The sequence below is a fragment of the Thamnophis elegans genome, chromosome 4, assembly GCF_009769535.1.
Source record: "Thamnophis elegans isolate rThaEle1 chromosome 4, rThaEle1.pri, whole genome shotgun sequence".
NCBI lineage: Eukaryota > Metazoa > Chordata > Lepidosauria > Squamata > Colubridae > Thamnophis > Thamnophis elegans.
In genome coordinates, this window is record NC_045544.1 from 124,899,787 (window position 1) to 124,919,989 (window position 20,203).

At 42.9% G+C, this 20,203-nt stretch overlaps 1 protein-coding gene across 1 annotated transcript in view; it reads left to right on the plus strand.

Moving 5' to 3' along the window:
• CLIP2 (CAP-Gly domain containing linker protein 2) overlaps positions 1-20,203 on the plus strand; it is a 77,285-nt gene that overhangs the window by 38,354 nt on the left and 18,728 nt on the right. The window contains 12 exon segments of the mRNA XM_032216568.1: positions 835-919; positions 921-950; positions 952-1,050; positions 3,666-3,686; positions 3,688-3,738; positions 3,740-3,809; positions 3,812-3,864; positions 5,877-5,980; positions 8,225-8,285; positions 10,274-10,378; positions 18,590-18,899; positions 18,902-19,563. Of these exon segments, the coding sequence (XP_032072459.1) occupies positions 835-919; positions 921-950; positions 952-1,050; positions 3,666-3,686; positions 3,688-3,738; positions 3,740-3,809; positions 3,812-3,864; positions 5,877-5,980; positions 8,225-8,285; positions 10,274-10,378; positions 18,590-18,899; positions 18,902-19,563 (1,651 nt within the window).

Genomic DNA, 20,203 nt, shown 5'->3' on the forward strand with positions numbered 1-20,203 from the left:
CTGACAAGCAAAATCAATGAGGAAGCCAAATTTGCTTAACAACCGTATTATTTACTTAACAACTGCAGTGATTGCAGTGGAAAAAAGGTCATAAATGGGACAAAGCTGACTTAACAATTGTCTTGCTTAGCAGTGGAAGTTTTGGACTCAATTGTGGTTGTAGGTCAAGGACTATCTGTGTGTACCTACATTATTATGCTTTGTTGGGCATTGTAGTAAGTACATGTAAGTAAGCACTGTAGTGTTTCGATTATCAGGTATTTTAAAAATATTTTTTGTTTCCTTTTGAAATACTGCATATTATATTGTAAATTATAGCCTTTTGGTGTCTCTTGGGAAGGGTAAAATCAGCTGTATGTGATTATAATCTCAAAGCCCTGATCCTGGTGATTTTGCATCAGATGTCACACTTTAAGAACAATGGAGTGGTGAATACAGATTCAACAAAGAGAGTAGTGTTTGGTGTAAATAAATCCACACACAGATTTTATGGTTTATTTATTTATCCATAAAGCTGAGTTGGGGCTTTGATAATGGATTTACACTTGTTCACAAAATCATTCTTCAATTCTTAATTTGACCGAAGAGAAAATCGTTAAATATACGGGGAGTCATTCCATTAGCTGGCTTTACTTTAATTTGATTTAATTCAGATCAAGCTTCTTTGACCTGGTCCGCCACTCATGGCTCACAATCCCAAAGGGCTGTATGTTCTCAGCTTGGCTGATCTCTGTGAAGCATGTTAAATTCATAACTGACACACACAGTAGAGAAGAGAATGCGAAACTGGAAATGTTTTACGCTGGAAAATTGCCTCTTTTCTTTCATCTCCAGATATTTTCAGTGCCCGCCAAAGTTTGGCCTCTTTGCTCCTATCCATAAGGTAATCCGGATTGGGTTCCCATCCACCAGCCCAGCCAAAAGCCAAGAAAAGTAAGAGGATGGCCATAGGGAGTCTCAGCCTTGACCCACAGTCCCAGCAGCTCGTCCATCAGCTCTGTCAGTTCTGTGGCCTCCTCCGTAGGGGGAAGGCCTAGCCGGAGTGGACTGGTAAGGTTCACCTTATAGGGGATTCACAATAAGCCTTCATAATGTCTCATACATCAGGTTGTAATCATGCACGGCCCCATGAATTACGCAATCCTAACAGATGTGGTGAATGATTGTCACATGCATATGTGTCCATTTGTCCTTTTTCTAAAATGCCTTTTTCAGTGATCATCCAAGTTCCAGTCATAGCATCACTGGGCTAGCCATTCCTTTCCCATTAGTTGAGAGAGATGATACAAGGACCGTTGCTCAAATATATGGTATATCCCAGAGCCAATGTTTCTCAGCCTTAGTGATTGGGAAATGTGTGGACTTCAACGACATAAGCTTAAGATTGAAAATCAGGCTTGTCAGATGCTACATCTGTCAGGGTTCCAAATAACACCATCAACAAAGGAAGACTCCTATCAGAGCTGCAAGCTAGCTTTCCTTTTCTACTGTGAGAAATGGGAGGGGAGGATTATATGGAGTTGGGTGATGTGTAGCCATAACAACATTCTTTTTAGAAAGTCAAGGTCACTTTTGTCTCTGCACCTGCCGGATGTGGATGGAGGACTCTGTCTTCATGGAAGTGAAAGATTGGACCATGGGACGAACTTGTGGGTGTTGGGGCAGGATCTTGAACTTTCAACTGGGTGGGAAAACCTGGAAGCTTTCAGATTCGGTTTTTCCAGATGTGCCAATATGGCTCTCTAATAAAATGGAACTTGAGGAAACTCAAGCCTCGGTGTTTTCTTTTGTTAGGGGTGTTTACTTGAACCCTGACAACTCCGAGGCTAGAATTCCTCAAAGTTCCATCTTATTAGAGACGCCATATGGGACATCTGGTAAAACCCGAGATCTGACACTTACAGGTTTCCCCACCCAAAGAAAAGTCCAAGTCCCTGACCAGCACCCACATGTCTGTCACATGGCCCAATCAGGCACCGTCCCAACTGGAGATGCCTCCCAGTCATACCACTGCCAAGTTCAGAGCAGGATAGCCTTGACTCTCCTAGAAAAGAGTGTAGTTAGGGCTAGATCTCTCCCCAATTCCATACAATCCCCCCTCCCATTTCCCACAGCCCTAAATGTGTCAGCCCTGAAGATTCCCCCCCCCCAAAAAAAAAAAGATGGCTTCCAGGACTGACAACATCTTTCTATCCTGCTCTACAGAGTGAGAGTTGGCCTCTGACAGAAAGCCACTTGAAGAGATTAGAAGCATTTAAAATGTTGGATTTACAGGCAGCTGTTACGTATAAGTTGGGGTGACAAAATCAGAAATGAGATGCTAAGCTACTTGGAAAGCCAAGGGGAATCATCAAAACCATTAAAAAAGCGAAAGTTAGAATATTTTGGACATGTGATGCGACACTCAGAAAATCCTTCACTTAATCCTCCAAGGAAAATTGAAGGCAAACAAGGTCCAGGCAGAAGAAGAACATCATGGCTTCAAAATCTAAGGACTGGTTGGACAAATTCAGCAACACTTTTTCATGTGGCTGTTGATAAAAATAAGATCACCAATATGATTGCCAATGTCCAATGATGGATATGGCACAAGACAAAGAAGAAGAAGCGAACTTTAACTCCCAGAATTCCCAGCGAGCATGCTGGCTGGGAGTTGTGGGAGTTAAATCCACACGGCTTCAAATTGCCAAGGTTGAAAACACTGTTCACTTAAGATTGTTTTTCTCTCTCAGAAACACACAGTTTTTAAAGAGAGATGGACAAATTGGGTGTCAGCATTCCAAGTATCATGTAGAATTAAATCAGAGTCCAAGGCAAATGATCCTTAAAGACATCTTAGCACATCTGTGAATCCCATTCTGGAAGTTACATCAGATTCCCACCCAGTTGAAAGTTCATGATCTTGTCCCCACACCCAAAAATCCATCACATGGTCCAATCTTCTTCCACGCTGGCATCTCCACCCAGCTGGTTCCGGTGAGGTGCCAAGGTGCGGAGACAAAAAATGACCTAGGCTTCTAGAAAAGAATGACAACAACACATTTCACAATTCTACTCCTTTCTATTCCCCCCTCCCAACTACTACAGTAATGAAACAGCATAATGAAATAAGAGAAGTGTGGCAGGCCAAAGATCCTAAAAGGGATATAACTGCAGGCCTGACACTGGCACCTACAGCCCTGTTGGTTCTGCCAAGATGGCCCCCGTCAACCACCATTGTTTCTTGGCGGTATGGTCAAAGAGGAAATGGTGACTGGGTTCATACATGGCAATGGAGCCATTTCCTGTTAACTATGTTTTAAATCATATTGACTCACAGAGAGTTCTAAGCCATAAATCAGGATTTCCAACCACAATGGTTGGAGTCACATAACATTTAAAGCAAAAACCCCATCAAATGCATTGTGTGACTCATTGTCGAGACTGCCTTTTTGGCGCCGACTGGCCCCAACACCATTTTCATTTCTCTCCTCAGTTCTTAATCTAAAACTCATATGATAGTGGTTAGTTTTGAGGGCAGATTATATAGGGAAGAGCTCATCCTGCCCATCATTTATTAAATGCATTTATGTGTTCGGGCTGAATTTTGCAGCAATGTTAAGGACATAAAAGGAAGTGGCTAATTGAATTTTCTCCACTGAGATTTTCCAATGCTCCTTCTGCAGCTGACTGAGACATCTTCTCGGCTATGCCCGGAAGATCTCTGGCACAACAGCCCTTCAGGAAGCATTGAAGGAACAAGCAGCAGCACATCGAACAGCTCCTGGCTGAGCGTGACCTGGAGCGTGCTGAAGTTGCTAAGGCAACCAGCGCATCTGTGAGGTGGAGAAGGAGATTGCCATCTTGAAAGCTCAGCACGAGCAGGTAGGTAGAGCTGTGCAGTGAGAACCAAAACAGGAAGGGCAATGATACCCTGTTTCTCTGAAAATAAGACCCTCCCTGAATAATAGCCCAATCAGGCTTTTGAGCGCATGTGCTAAAATAAGCCCTCCCTGAAAATATTGCAACACAGCAGCAGCCATGAGGTGACCACGCTCGCCGCCTCCTGCACCTCAAAAATAATAAGACCTCCCCCAAATAAGGCCACACGCTTGTTTCGGGTGTCAAAGGAAAATAAGATCCTGTCTTATTTTGGGGAAAACACAGTATGTGGGAATGACCTTGAGAGATGGGGGAAGAGATGCTGCTAGCGAATGGTCATATAAGAGACAGAGCATACAGATGCATAAAGGGCAGAGAAGAGGCGCAGAAACAGGGGTGGAATCAACTACCTTCCTTACCAGTTTGCAAATGTGAGTACAAGGGCCACCTCTGCGCAGGCTTTTCCGCATATGCGCAGAGCTTCAAAAACTGGATGTGATGACATCCGGGCGGGTGGGCAGAGCCTGCTACGAGCACGCCTGCAAAGGTAAGTAGTACAGCGGGGGAGGGAGGAATCAGCTGTGCCATGCAATTTAGATTAGTTAGAAAGTAGGAATCCGATGATTCTAGCTTATATAAACCGCGCATCACAGCTGATCGTTGGAAATACCAGTTCACTCAAACCAGTAGCATTTTTTTTTACTACCGGTTCGGGTGAACTGGTAGCATTTCACCCCTGCTTAAAAGGTTCCCACACTCAGGTCTCAGGCTGTAAAGGAGATGGCAGGAGAAATTTCAGACTTGCAGGATTCTATTAATGTAGCTTTACAATAATGTAGAATTGGTTTCTCTGGTTGTGTTTTCTGTCAGGTCTACCTGAGAAGGTTGACAGGAAGCCAAGAAGGAAAAGCATCTGATATATAACACTATGAATTATTCATTATTAAGCACTAAGTATGACTTTGGTTTGCAAGCACAAAATAGGTCCATTATTATTAACAGAAACAATCATTTGTTATTTGGTATTCACCAAGGGTCATCTAAAGCGAGCTTTCCCAACCGTGGCAATGTCCAAGTGGACAGCCTTCAAATTCCAGGATTCCAGAACCAGCAGGGTCATTGGTGAGAACTCTGAAAGTTAAAGCCCACACAACTGAAAGTTGCCAAGGTCAGGAAGCCTAGCCCGAAACAGAGTGCAGGTAGTCCTCAATTGATGACCACAATGGAACAAAAAATTATGTTGCTAAGCGAGACAGTTGTTAAATGAGTTTTGCCTCATTTTAGGACTTTTCTTGCCACAGTTGATAAGTGAATCACTGCGGTTGTTAGGGTTGTTAAGTGAGCCTGGCTTTGTTTGTCAGAAGGTCATGGTGAGGGCCACCCTAAAAGTGATCACATGACCCTGGGGCACTGCAACCATCCACAAATATGTACCAGTTGCCAAGCGTTCAGATTTGATCACATGACCTATAGGAGGTGCTGCAACAGTTATAAGTGTGAAAAAGGGTTATACGTCACTTTTTTCAGTGCCGTTGTAACTTCAAACAGATGGGTACCAAAAACCCAGCCTCTGAGGTCAAAAACAACCCTGATGTAGCCTTCAATGAAATAGAGTTTGACACCCCTGATGTAGATTAAACCTATCTGCTATTGTTGTGGTTGAGTTTATGCTTTTCCATTAAGCCACATGTATTTGTGCATGAACACAGTTTGACTTTTAGACCACCAGGCAATTCCTGCAGGAACTCTTAGATGCTGAATAAAACTGTTAAGTAAATATGCCCCAATTCTGGTTGGCATCGTAATGGGAAATTGCCTAAGGTCCTGTGGGGTGCGGGCAGGGGAGATAGGTAAAATCCCACGGGAAACAAATGTTTTCCAGGTTCATTTATTTTGGTCATTTCCCTTTTCTTAATGGGCAAGAATAAAAGGTAAGACTAGTGAAATTACGTCTGTGTATAATCTGGTACAATGCTGGAAAATTGATTGGGCTTTCTTTTTTGTTTCATTCTTAGTATATAACGGAAACCGAAGGAAATTTGCAGAGAGCACGAGCCTTGCTGGATGCAGCGCAGAAGGAGAAAGTAGAGTTGCTGAACCAGTTAGAAGAGGAGAAAAGGTATCCGGAGTTTGAGGGTTGGGAGTTGAAAATAGAATGGATGTGAAATATGGCTTGTTTGCCTTAGGAGAAGGCAAATAATCAAGCTTGGGATGCAGTGGTTAGAATGCCGTATTGCAGGCTAATTCTGCCGACTGCCAACAGCTCGATTCTCACTGGCTCAAGGTTGACTCAGCCTTCCATCCTTCCGAGGCAGGTAAAATGAGGACCCAGATTGTTGGGGGTCAGATGCTGACTCTGTAAAGCGCTTAGAGAGGACTGTAAAGCACTGTGAAGCGGTATATAAGTGCTATTGCTGTTGGTGACAATGTATTAATATTGAAGTGGGTTACAGGTAATTCCTGACTTGGCAACCACAATTGGGACTGGAATCTTGGTTGTTGAACAAACCAGTATTGAACAGATTGCAATCACAGGACCATGGGAATGCTGCAGTGGGGTCTGAATTCCAAGTACCAGTCTGAAGTATAGGTAGTCCTCGACTTAATGACCAACAGTGAGCCTAAAATCTCCATTGTCAAACGAGACAGTAAGCTTTGCCCCATTTTACAACCAGTCTGGCCATCATTGTTAAATGATTCCCTGCAGTTGTTAAATTCAAATTCAAATTTAATGAATTTATATGCCACCCAATCCCGAAGGACTCCGGGCGGCTTACAGAAATACATCAAAGATAAAAATTTTAAAAAAAGAAGAAAAGCAGATTAAAAAAAAAATTCATGCACTCAATCTAGGCGGGGCTGGACCTCATTCATGAGGTCAACAGCCCCAGGCCTGCCAGAAGAGCCAGGTTTAGTAGCCTTTCGGAAGGCCGAGAGAGTGGGAAGCGTCCGGATCTCTGGGGGTAGATCGTTCCATAGGGTCGGAGCAGCTATAGAGAAGGCCCTCCCCCAAGGAGTCGCCAGACGACATTGTCTGTCGACGGCACCCGGAGAAGGCCCATCCTGTGTGATCTTATCGGCCATTGGGAGGTATGTGGCAGAAGACGGTCTCGCAGATATCTGGGTCCTAGGCCATGTAGGGCTTTAAGGTGATAACCAGGACCTTGAAGCGTGTTCGGAGACCGATAGGGAGCCAGTGCAGCTTGCAGAGGATAGGTGTAACATGGTGTATCTCGGTACACCCAATATCGCTCGCGTGGCTGCATTCTGGACCAGTTGTAGTCTCCGAACACTTTTCAGGGGCAGCCCCATGTAGAGTTAAGTTAGTCCAGAGTTGTTAGTGAATTTGGCTTCCCGCTTGACTTTGCTTGTCAGAAGGTCAGAAAAGGAGATAGCAGAAAAGGGGATCTGTGACATTGCAAACCGTCCTAAGTATGAGCCAGTTGCCAAGACTCTGAATTTTGATCGCATCACCATGGAGATGCTGCAGTGGTCATAAGTGTGAAAAACAGTCATAAGTTCCTTTTTTCAAAGCCGTTGTTATTTTGAACGGTCCCTGAATGAACTGTTGTAGTCAAGGCCTACCTGAACCACTCATTCAGCACTCTCCCAAGTTCGCACAGTCACTGAGCAAGTGGTCATTAACCAAGGACCTGTAATGTTCTAGGACCATGATGGGGAACATGTGCCAGAGGTGGGCACACAGTGCTCTGTCTGATGGCACGTGAGCTGTCACCCCCAGTTCCGCTCTACTGCGCATGTGCGCATGCGCCTCCCACCAGCCAGCTGGTCTTCGGGTCTCTGCCGTGCATATCCAGGGGGGGGTGCATGCGAGGAGCCACATGTGCAGGGGTTGGGGGAGGCGTGTGGGGGAACACTTGTACATTGCATTTTGGGGATTTGGGGGCACGCACAAATGCATGTGCGCACACGCGCTTTGGGCACTCACTCCGGAAAAGGTTAGCCATCAGTGTTCTAGGCAACAGGAGAGAGCCAGCTTGGTGTCCTGGTTAGACTAGAAACTGGAAGACCGTGAGTTCTAGTCCTGGCTTGAACATGAAGCCAGCTGGGTAACCTTGGGGCAGTCACTCTCTCCCAGCCCTAGGAAGGAGGGCAGTGAAAACTACTTCCAAAATCTTGGCCAAAAAACTGCAGGGATTTGTCAAAAAGGTCAACCAGGAGACAACACTGACTCAAAGAGACCAAAAAAAGAACATTAGCAATGATGATCATTCTATAAACAGCAATAAATCAGCTTGTCTGAGTTCCATTACATAATCTGAGTTACTTGCTATAAGAGGTGGATGTAATAACTTTGGAAATTTTTCCACCTCTTTCTTCTGACTTTTCCCTTCTTTTACAGGAAGGTAGAGGATTTACAGTTCCGTGTTGAGGAAGAATCCATTACAAAGGGAGATTTGGAGGTAATCGACAGCATGACCGACCTTTATTAGACTTTATACAATAGCCAGAAAGATTGATGATCTCCTCTGCACTTATTCTCTGTCATCTCTTTATCTTTTAATAAATTGAGTTTTGATTGGCTAATGCAGGCTTTTACGTGTGTTTTGCAGAATGGCAAAGACAAAATAACATTGCTGGGACTCCCACATGGAGAATACGACTAGTCTGTTTTTACAGTCAATCCCTGAACGGAGGGGTTCCCATTTTTTATTGGCTTATTTTGCACGATTCTGGAACTTGTTTGGCTCAGTAAATTAGTGTGCAGATCAAATCACAAGCAAAGGTGAAGATCACGTCTGTGCATTTCCCTATTCTAGTTTTATTTCTAGTTTAAACAGAATCTGCTTGAGTCCCTAGTAAGTAGGGGAAATGGTGTCTCCAGCTTACTCCACTTTGTAAACTCGTAGTTCAACAAAGATTGTATAAAACCCAACAGGTTTCTTATATTCATCTAGGAGATGTTTTACTGTTTTGAATAGTTATCAACACCATCCTATACAAGTGTACTTAGAACTAAGCCCTACTGATTTCAATGGGACCTGCTCCCAAGTAAATGCTCTAGTGCTCTAGATGTGTTGAATTTCAGCTCCTTTCATTCATTAGCAATCATGATAGCTCAGTTCCCACGCATCTAGAAGGCACAAGCTTTGGGAAGGCTGATATAGGAAATTGCTCATATCTCTTCCTTGATTAAAATTTGATTTAATTTATAAAGGAATGCATATCATGTTGAGCACCAATTAAAACAGCATTCATTCACATCTGCTGGCAGTCTGACCTGGATAAAAAAGGCTGAGTTAACGTAGCCTAATTTTGATGTTCTGTTCGTGGTCCAAATGCACAAAAATTGCCACAATCAATTTTTTTTATTATGCGCCCTAGGATAAATGGATTGTGCACACTAGGATGGATGCAAAGGAGAGACTGCTAAGATCAATGCTTTTCAAAAATTGCTCCCCTGATGCATCTGACTCAAAGATTGGCAGTTCGAATCCCTAGCGCTGTGTAACGGAGTGAGCTCCCGTTACTTGTCCCAGCTTCTGCCAACCTAGCAGTTCGAAAGCATGTAAAAATGCAAGTAGAAAAATAGGGACCACCTTTGGTGGGAAGGTAACAGCGTTCCGTGCACCTTTGGAGTTTAATCATGCTGACCACATGACCACGAGACATCTTCAGACAGTGCTGACTCTTCGGCTTTGAAACAGAGATGAGCACCTCCCCCTAGAGTCGGGAACGACTAGCACCTATGTGCAAGGGGAATCTTTATCTTTAAACCTACCTGAGTTGGCAGCAGTTCCCAGGCTCGGTGACCTTCTAAAATGGATGTCCATGGAGATTCTCAGTCAACCAGGTCATGGTTGTTCCAAACGAGATTTTTCAAAAAGCAACTGGACTTTGTTTTTCCTTGAAGATGTTGCGCTTCTCATCCAGAAGCTTCTTGGATCAGAACCGCCATGTCTTCAAGGAAAAATCAACATCCTGTTGCCTTTTTGAAAAAAAAAATGGGATTTCTAAGATGGATTTGACATGAATTGTGGCTGAACATCTTGTCTCTAGACAAATAATTGACATGAGGAGACTGTCTGGCGCAGTTGTTTGAGCTATTTGGGAGGGAAATTCAACTGGAGTTGTCACATGAGAGATATACCAATGCATTTTACGAGTTTGTGTCCGTGTTTGCAGTTGTGAAGAGGGTTTACTTGAAAACTGTCTTTCTTGCAAAATTGTTGCATTCACACCTTACATCTTGTGGTGGATGGCTGTCCCTGTCTTTACCAATCTGGTCCTTCTCCCCCACCCCTATTGTGTAAACTGTCTTTCTTCACTTTGTATACTGAAGAAGATAATTTGCAGGCATCTCCATTATGATTATTATTATTATTATTCCCTTGTTCTCTCCTGTTTGCTTTCTTTTCTTCCTTTGGTTTCCTTCCTGATGTGTGACCAGACACAGACGCAGCTGGAGCATGCTCGAATACGGGAGCTCGAACAGAGCCTCCTGTTTGAGAAGACCCAGGCAGCAAAGCTTCTCAGAGAATTGGAGGAGAGCAGGGTAATCCACCCAACCACCTTTGCTGCCCCCACCTCATGCTAGCCAATGCCTGCAGATCCAATTGCTTGCTGGCTATGTCGATAATTCCCTATAGTTGTTTTGTTTTTATTTTTTTTTAATTTGAGCTTCCATGTTTCATGTTAACATCTTCTTTTGCAATTACTCCCCCGCTCTCCACAATCTTTTCTTCTCCATTTCTCTGGAGATGAGAATACTTCGTAGTTTTGCCTTCTTGGTCTGTTGGACAACAAATCCTCCCTTTGATTTCCATTCTGCAGCTTTTCATGTTATTGTTTGGATTGGACCGACTTTGCCACTCCGTCATCCAGCTTAACAATAATCATCGGTTGAATACAGAAAGCTGTTTACCTGATGATACCCTGTTTCCCTGAAAATACACCTTCTCTGGATAATAATCCCAATCGGGCTTTGGGGCGCATGTGCTAAAATAAGCCCTCCCTGAAAATATTGCAACACAGCAGCAGCCATGTGATGACCACGCTCGCCGCCTTCTGCATTTCAAAAATAATAAGACCTACCTGAAAATAAGGCCAAGTGCTTATTTCGGGGGTCAAAAGAAAATAAGACCCTGTCTTATTTTGTGGGAAACGTGGTAGCCGTTTGGTTTTGCAAGTGGTTGTGTCTTTTCATGGTGGTATCCCATGAATAAGAGGCTATTCTTTTCTCTAATCTGACCATCGCACCCCATTGGAGAGCAGGGAGGAGGAGGAGGAGGCACAATTCATTCCCCTTTTTTTCATCGCCTGAAACCCCTCGCCAGCTCTTTCCGTGCACGTGACTTGGCTCTTGGTAAATGGCAAGCTGTATTCACCCATCACCATTGCAGAGTTGCTTGGGCCCCCAGGAATTCTGCATCATAACTTAACTCTGCAGGTTCAGCCTTTTGGAAAGCATGGTAAAAACAAGCATGTAGGTATCAGGATTCTTGTCGAAATGGATGGCATTAGATACTGGGATGAAGCTGGATCCTTGAAGATTTTTTTTGCGGAGCCTTTTTCATCTACCCTAATTTAATCTAATAGTCTGCTCGTTTTTAATCCTGGGAGTACAGGAGGAGTCTATATAATTGTCCATTTGGATACCCTGTTTCCTGAAAATAAGACCTCCCTGGATAGTAAGCCCAATTGGGCTTTTGAGTGATGCGCTAAAATAAGCCCTCCCCCCAAAAATAAGCCCTCCCTGAAAATATTGCAACATAGCAGCAGCCATGAGGTGACCATACTCGCCTCCTCCTGCACCTCAAAAATAATAAGACCTCCCCGAAAATAAAGCCAAGTGCTTATTTTGGGAGTCAAAAGAAAATAGGACCGTGTCTTATTTTTGGGGAAACATGGTAGTAACTCAGAATAGGCTTACAAGCGCTGTCTATTATTGTCAAGTCATATTCAAAGCCTTGAGTGTATTTCATGCCTGGGACCCCAATTTTGTCCCTGTGGAGTCATCCAAGGGAACAGAGAATTTGAAAGGCCCAATCAAACTGCAGACAAGTGTAGTAGATACATTGGTCTTTGGGCACACTAATAGTATCTAATGACATTACCATGAACTAAAAGGCTTCACAGATAGTTCAAGATGGCTCTTTTTTTTGGACTGTTTTGGAATTGGATAATTGCACCTCAGTCCTATAAAAGATTCAGAAATATGTGAAATTTCCAAATTAAAATCCCACTCAGCAACTAGAACCCAGGAATTCTAGATTTGGGCCTTAAGTCTTCTAGGAGTTGTATTTTACAACATATTGAAAATATGTTGTATTTTTATTCATACTACTTAATCGCGTAATTAGACATAGCTTCTGGGTATCTTTTTTTTTATAAAGTTTATTCATTAGATTTTGATTAGATTTCTTCCAAGAGACTGAAGTAATTCTGTGGAGATTTCTCTTTATTTTTTCCTCATACTAGGATCCCCTTGAGGTAGGTTGGACTCAGAGAGAAGGACTGATCCAAAGCCAGTCCCTTATGAACTTTTAACGGCTGAAGGTAGATTAGAACAAGGAGTGTGTTGCTTGTACAGGTAGACCTTGATTTATGACCACATAATTGGGTCATAATTGTGGAATCTCTGTTGCTAAGTAAGGCAGGTGTTAAGTGAGTTGTGCTCAGTTTTACCAATCGTATGGGGGACTGCAGCCATTGTAAATACTCAAAGTTTGATCATGTGACTGTGAGGATACATATTCTGGTTATCATTTTCTTCAGGGCTATTAGAACTTTGAATGGTTGCCAAATGAATGGTTAAAAGTTAAGGAGTACTATAGTTCACCTCTCAGGGTTCCAAGTAATAGAGCCACAGCAAGCAAAACTCTAAGGCAGATGGATTCCTCAAAGAATAGCTTTATTGAGTATATCATATTGGCATAGATCTGATGAAAACCGACTCTCAATGTTCCCGCAGTTTCCACCAAATTAAAAGTAAAAGTTTGTCACTTTCTCAAAACAATCAGTCACATGGCCCAATCGTAACGCTGTCTGGTTGCCTGGTGACATCACTCCTCCTTCCTCCGACCAGTTATGAGAATGTCCTTGGTTCCCAAGAGAAAGTATTTTGTTTTGGCTACAAAACCCCAGCTATCTCAAATCCCCCCTCCCTATCCCTCAGCTCCAGTGTGGCAACACTGAAGCTTCCAAGACGGCTTCGGTCAGGTCAGCTTCAGGGTTGACATCACCGACTGTAGCGGTATACCGCATTGACTCTTGGGATTGACCCAAAGTCTCCGGGGAAACTTCTGTAAACTAAGGGACACTAGATCCAGGATTTCCTGCCCCTAGTCCACCATACTATATTGGGTGAGAGAGAAGGAGAGAAACTGAAAGTTACCCAGTGAATTTGTAATGGAGAGGGAGGCTAACTGGAACTGAAGATTCTCACTGGTTTAGTCCAAGTTAGCCACTGTACCAAAAACCACTGGTTTTCAACCCCATCTATCAATCTTTTGTGAAATCTGCCCTATCTTTAAAAGGAAAACAAGCCTTTACGATGTGCAGTATTTTTAATTTGTGATTTTCGCCTCTGATGATGCCAGGATTTCTCCATAGTTTGCCACTGTTGTGATCAAGGAGTGTGGTGTTTTGTTTCTAGACATAGGACTCATATTACAAAAAAATGATTCAATTTTTGTTTGTTTCTTTCATTATTACCTCTATATACAAAACTGGGAAAGCAGCTTTGGAGTTTTTCTTCCTAGTGTTCTTTTTAAAAAAAATGGTTTTGTTAGATTGAATTTGAATTATTGTTAAGTGTTTGTAATTTTGCCTTGAGCTACTGGGGATGAGTGAAAAATAACTTCAACAACCTAAGTAAAAATGAATCAATTTGTGCTGTTATTACCCGTTCTTCCCTCCAAAAAAGCCCCTGAAAATTATCAGTACAAAAGGTAATAGCAATATGGATAAAACAGCTAAACTAAAGGAAGTAATTTTCAAAACATAGTTGTTGTTCAAAGTGGAGGGTTACATCTCTTGGTTATGTAGGGAAGTGTCATTTGCGTAACTGCTGCTGTTCAGATGTTGACTGTCTAGGCTAGGGGCAACTTAAAAGACCTGTACTGATCTCTGTTCCTAAGATTTTTGGTTTTAAAATCAATTTGCTCCTTCTCATCAGTTGGGGAGGAAGGACTCACTGGAGAAGAGCTTCATGCTGGGAAAGATTGAGGGCAAAAGAAGAAGGGACAACAGAGAATGAGGTGGCTGGAGGGTGTCATCGAAGCAGTCGGTATGAGCTTAAATGGACTCCATAGGATGTTAGAGGACAGGAAGGCCTGGAGCAACATTGTCCATAGGGTTGCAATGGGTTGGACACGACTTTGCAACTAACAACAACAACCACCAGTTGAGGAATTTTATGGGAATGAAGCTCGGCCCTTTGGGTTCACCCAGAAGCATTTTTGGGGAGTGAATGAATGTTTTAGAACATTTTGGGCAATTTACTTTGTTTGTTAATAAACTTTCAGAGAGGAAAAGCATGTTGAAAGTCAGATTTGGCTTAGGAAAATTCCTTCGGTTGATAAGCTTCATCTATCACACTAAAATATATGTGGCTTCTTTTAAGATTAGCATCTATGACCCATGATGGCAAACCTATGGCACGCGTGCCGAAAGTGGCAAGCAGAGCCATCTCTCAGGGCACACCAGCTGTTGATCATTGCTCTTCTGGGTTCCATGCAGGTCCGTGTGTGCGGGAGCGCCGGAAACCGGAAGAGCAGTTCCCTGGCACGTATGCGCACACTGGGAAGCTGAGCTTCTTGTTTCTGGTGCGTGCATGCGTGCCGGCCAGATGGCCTTCAAGTATGCATGCGCACCAGAAACCGGAAGACCAGGTGTCCGGGGAACTGCTTTTCTGGTTTCCGGCACTCCTACATGTGTGCGCTGGGGAGCTGCTGTCCGGTTTCCGGCGCTCCCCCACGTGCGCTCCCATTTCGGCACTTGGTGCCGAAAAGGTTTGCCAACAATCACCTAGTCAATGTGATCTGCTGCTGTAAACATGGGGAGAGCCAAAGCTTTAGTTTCTGCTGCTCCAAGGAATAAGATTACATTGGTATTTTTGAGTTCTAGTGTTTGTTTCTTTAATTTGTGTAGCCGTCCACCTCAAACCGGACTCTAGACTGAAAACTATCTGTCAGGTTCCAAATAGCATCCAAAAGTAAATCAAGGCAAAGTATTGCTCAAAGTTCCAATTTATTAAGAGCCATGTTGGCACATCTGGGAAAACCTGAATCTAAAAGCTTCCCGGTTTTCCCCACCCAGTTGAAAGTTCAAGACCTTGCCCCCACACCCACAAGTCCATCACATGGTCCAATCTCCCACTGCCACGCTGGCAGCTTCCACCCATCCAGTTCCGGTCAGGTGCAAAGACAAAGGATGACCTTGGTTTTCTACAAGGAATTTTGCTTTGGCTACATAGCATCTAACTCCGTACAATTCCCCCCCTCCCGTTTTCCCACCATAGAAAAGGCATAGTAGAATAATAGAAAGTGTGGCAGGCCAAAGATCCAAAAGAAAAGATGGCTGCAGGCCTGACACTATCATTTAAAAAATAAAAAATAAACACAATACCAAAAAAGAAATAAATATGGAATAAAATAAATATAAATAAAATATAAATAGCAGCCAAGAGATGCTATAATTCATTGGTATCAAAAAGCCAGGAAACAGAATCCTTCACATACTTGAGACCCCAGATTGGGGCATACTGCCAGGTTTTCTTGACCTTCCAAAAGACCAACTGTCTTAGAGCCATCCTCATCTCAGGATTAGATTTCATGTGATTTTGGTAGAGGACAGTAGATTTCAGGTAAACCCGAGGAGAAAACGTTGGAGACATAAGAGCAGTTCAATAGCGACATCCGTTATTGTGTAACAGACAGGCAGATGCTCCCAAACAAATACAAATTTGTACTTGTTTGGGAGATGCTCCGATTTTCATTAGCAACAAAGGTGATTAGGGGACTGGAGGCTAAAACATACAAAGAACGGTTGCAGGAACTGGGTATGTCTAGTCTGATGAAATGAAGGACTAGGGGAAACGTGATAGCAGTGTTCCAATATCTCAGGGGCTGCCACAAAGAAGAGGGAGTCAATCCAAAGCAGGACAAGAAGCAATGGGCGGAAACTAATCAAGGAGAGAAGCAACTTAGAACTAAGGAGAAATTTCCTGACAGTTAGAACAATTAATCAGTGGAACAACTTGCCTCCAGAAATTGTGAATCCTGCAATACTGGAAGTTTTTAAGAAGAGATTGGACAACCATTTACCTGAAGTGGTGTAGGGTTTCCTGCCTAAGCAGGGGGTTGGACTAGAAGACCTCCAAAGTCCCTTTCAACTCTGTTATTCTATTCTGTTCCTCTATTAAGCAGAAGTTTGGATCAGGAACTTTTGTGTCCTTCTCTAACTTTCAACTCTGAATGTTTAGAGGTAGTCTTGGATTCAAGTGGAGCAGTCCATATTGCCAGATTTCCCTCTACTTCCTTTTTACCATGATTCATAAACCGAATGTGCTGTGCCCCATCAGTTTCCCAGCTGCTTATAAGCCCATCATTAAACATTAACCATGGTCAGCAATTTGCTTATACATCCAGCACCATTCCTTACACATTCCTTTGGAACATTTCCGTTAATAACTTCTAACCAATTCTCGTAGGTGGGTGGGTGGGAGGGTGGCTGGTGGTTGGTTGGTTTGCTGGATGGCTGATATATCCTTTTACACCAGGGTAAACCATGCAGTGAGCAAAGCACTATAGAACAATTGAGCAAATCTGACAAGGCCCAATTTAGCAGATTAGGGCTGAGAGTTGAAATGCCTTTTAATAGCCTTATGAAAATCTGATATATCGCTTGACAAGAATGATGGCATTTATTTATTTATTCATTCATTCATTTATTCATTCATTATTTATTTATTCTTACTTTACTTTGTACTTTCAGCAGTCCCCTAGGCTGAACAAAAGGTTTGTTTTCAAGATGGAGAATGCTGGGACTGAAGGAGTAAGTTTTCAAAAGCTGCCCAGCATGCCTGCTTAAACTCTCAAGTCTTGAGGTATTTAATCCGCAGGGTTTCTCAAACTTGGCAACTTTCAAGGCATTGGACTTCAACTCCCAGAATTCCTCAGGTGGCTGGCATGCCGTCTGAGGAGTTCTGGGAGTTGAAGTCCGTATGTCTTAAAGTTGCCAAGTTTGAGAAACACCGATTTAATTGGTGGTGAAGATGATTGCAGAGTTAATAGAGGGGAATAGAGTCAAAATTTTGCATTGTCGCATCAGACCAGTGGTGCAATGGAATCCTAATTTGGGAGGCTGCCTTATTTTCTACCAAGTCTAATTCAATCTGAGAAAAAAGAATTTGTTTTTAAACATTTCTTTTAAAGTAGAAGAGGTATCACTGAAATTCTTATGAATAAGGGGTTGTTATGCTGTTCACTGAATTACAAAATGTCAAATTCGGGCTTGACCAGTGGTGGTTTCCTACCAGTTCAGCCAAACTGGTAGTGGTTTGATGGTCTCGGTCGCTGAAACTGGCAGCAATCCAGGCCTGCTGCACACCCAAACCAGTTCTCTGGGTCGTGCCATAGGTGCTGCCATCTTGTTTTTTGTTCCTGTGCATGTGCAGAACAATTTTTATTGCACTGCGTATGTGCGGAAATGCAGCACAACCCACAAGCAAACCAGTAGTAGAGCCTGCCGAAACCTACCTCTGGGCTCGATGGCATATTTTCACAAATATCTCAACTGTGGTCTCCATCAGATATCTGAATTGGTACATACATTTCATTACTTTGTTGTCTTATCTCCACTCATTTTTCCAGTGGCTATTCTGATTGTCAATTGTGGAATTTTCATCACCACCGTATGGAGATCGCCAGATTACAGGAGACTTGGTGTACAGACCATGTTTTTATTTTTTAAGGAGAAGCGGTGTGTGTTTCTAGGCAAAAAAGTTTTCTCATTGCTTTCTAGAAAATTGCAAAGGACAGAATGGAACAAATTCCAAAAGAAAGAAAAGCTCAATGGAAAATTTACCCTGGTGCAAAAATAAAAACGAAACTCCAAAGCCTTCAGAGAATGAAATCTGTTTTACTGCATAGGTATTTGTAAGGTGCAGTTCCTTTTCTAAGAGCTTTTTCACACATTTGGTAGCAAAAGGATACTTAAGATATTTGTCACCACTCTTCTGTCCAGGTTATATGATGTTCGCCATACCAACTCAAAAGATATTTGCGTAATTTATTTAGGCAAGTTGGTTAAAAGGTAACCTACCGTTACTACATCCCATTTGCTAGTTTATGCTCAGTGTATTTTGAGAACCCAGAAAACGATGTTGAGTAAACATTTCATTACATTCATATTCTGGTAGTTACAGATTCAGAATTCTGGAGGTTGTAGTCCAGCACTTTAGCTAAAGGATTGGTTAACACCTTTATGCATCCCTAAAAGATCTCATATTATACAGTAATATACTTCAAAAAGAAAAAGCTTCCACAATGAGTGAAAAAGCTCTTAGGTTTTCAGGTACGGGGGAACTATGGCCATCCAGATGTTGTTGAACTCCCATCAGTCCTAGCTAATGGCTTTAGATGGATGATGGTCAGCTGCATTCTAATGACAACTGGAGGGCTGCAGGTTACCCACAAGTACACACGAAATCGCAAGCAGTGATTCTAATGCATGCTTGTATCCTTTTCATCATCTTTTTCAGTTAACTACCGTGGCAGAAAAATCAAGAATCCTTCAGCTGGAGGAAGAGTTGACCTTAAGGCAAAGTGAGGTGGAAGAGTTGCGGGAATGTTTAAAGAATTCCCATCAGCCAGAGTCTCCAGATCACAGCCTGGGCCTGCAGACCGAAACTCTCCGCTTACGTGGCCAGTTGTTTTCAGCCAACAAGGAGCACCAGAAAGAGAGTATCCAACTGAAAGAGAAGTATGAGAGGACTTTGAAGAAGCACCAGCAGGAGGTTGAGAAGTTGAAAGCTGTCAATGAAAAGTACTCCCAAGAAATTGTGGACCTCAAGCAAAAGTTCAGCAGGCCACCAATGAGAACATGGGCTTAATGGACAACTGGAAGTCAAAGCTGGACACGTTAGCATCAGACCATCAGAAGTCATTGGAGGACCTCAAGGCTACTTTGAACACAGGCTCTGACAGCCAGCAGCATAAGGAAATAGTGGAGCTGAAAGCTGTAGTAGAAAGCATCAAATTGGAGCACCAGTTAGAGATGGAGAACCTAAAAGCTAAGCATGACATTGAGATGGCAGTTCATATTAAAGAGAAGGAAAGCCTTAAGCTGAAGGTGCAAGAAGTCAAGGAGGAGATGGAAGAAAGCGACAACAATTGGAAGAGCCAGTTGGAAACCAAAACAAACCTGCAGCTGATGGAACTTCAGGACTTGAAGGATAAGTGTCGAGATGCTGACCTCAGAGTTCATGAGTTGGAGAAGCTACACAGTGATTACAAAGACCAGGCACAAGCCATCGCTTTCTTGAAAGAGCAGATCTCCTTGGCTGAGAAAAAGATGCTGGACTATGAAACCCTGCAGAAAACTGAGGTTCAAAGTAAACAAGAGATTCAGCGGTTACAGGAGAAAGTTCTTGTGTTAGAGAATAAATTGCACTCCACGGAGCCCCTCCACCCTTCCCAACCCCCAATGTGATGTTTGAGTTGAAAGACCACCAGTGTCCATGAGTAGCTATTGGCTTTTTAATTTTATTTTTTTGCCATGAATCCCTATCTTTATTCTTTTGTTTTTATTTTACTTACTTACTTACTTACTACATACAGACACACACACAGACACAGACACACAGACACACACAGAGACACACAGACACACACACACACACACACACACACAGATTATAGAGCCGAGGTGGCACAGTGGTTAAATGCAGCACTGCAGGCTACTTCAGCTGACTGCAGTTCTGCAGTTCAGCTGTTCAAATCTCACTGGCTCAGGGTTGACTCAGCCTTCCATCCTTCCGAGGTGGGTGAAATGAGGACCCAGACTGTGGGGGGCGATATGCTGACTCTGTAAACCGCTTAGAGAGGGCTGGAAGCCCTATGAAGCGGTATATAAGTCTAACTGCTATTGCTATTGCTGCTATATACATACATGCATACATAAACACACACATACATACATACATACATACATACATACAGTACTGTTAGTACAGGTGTGAAAAAATGCTGTAAACAAAGAATGCTTTCAGAAATATAAATAATGATTGTTTATTTCTGTCAATTTTCAAAATGCAAAGTGAGCGAACAAAAGAAATATCTAAATCAAATCAATATTTGGTGTGACCAACCCTTTG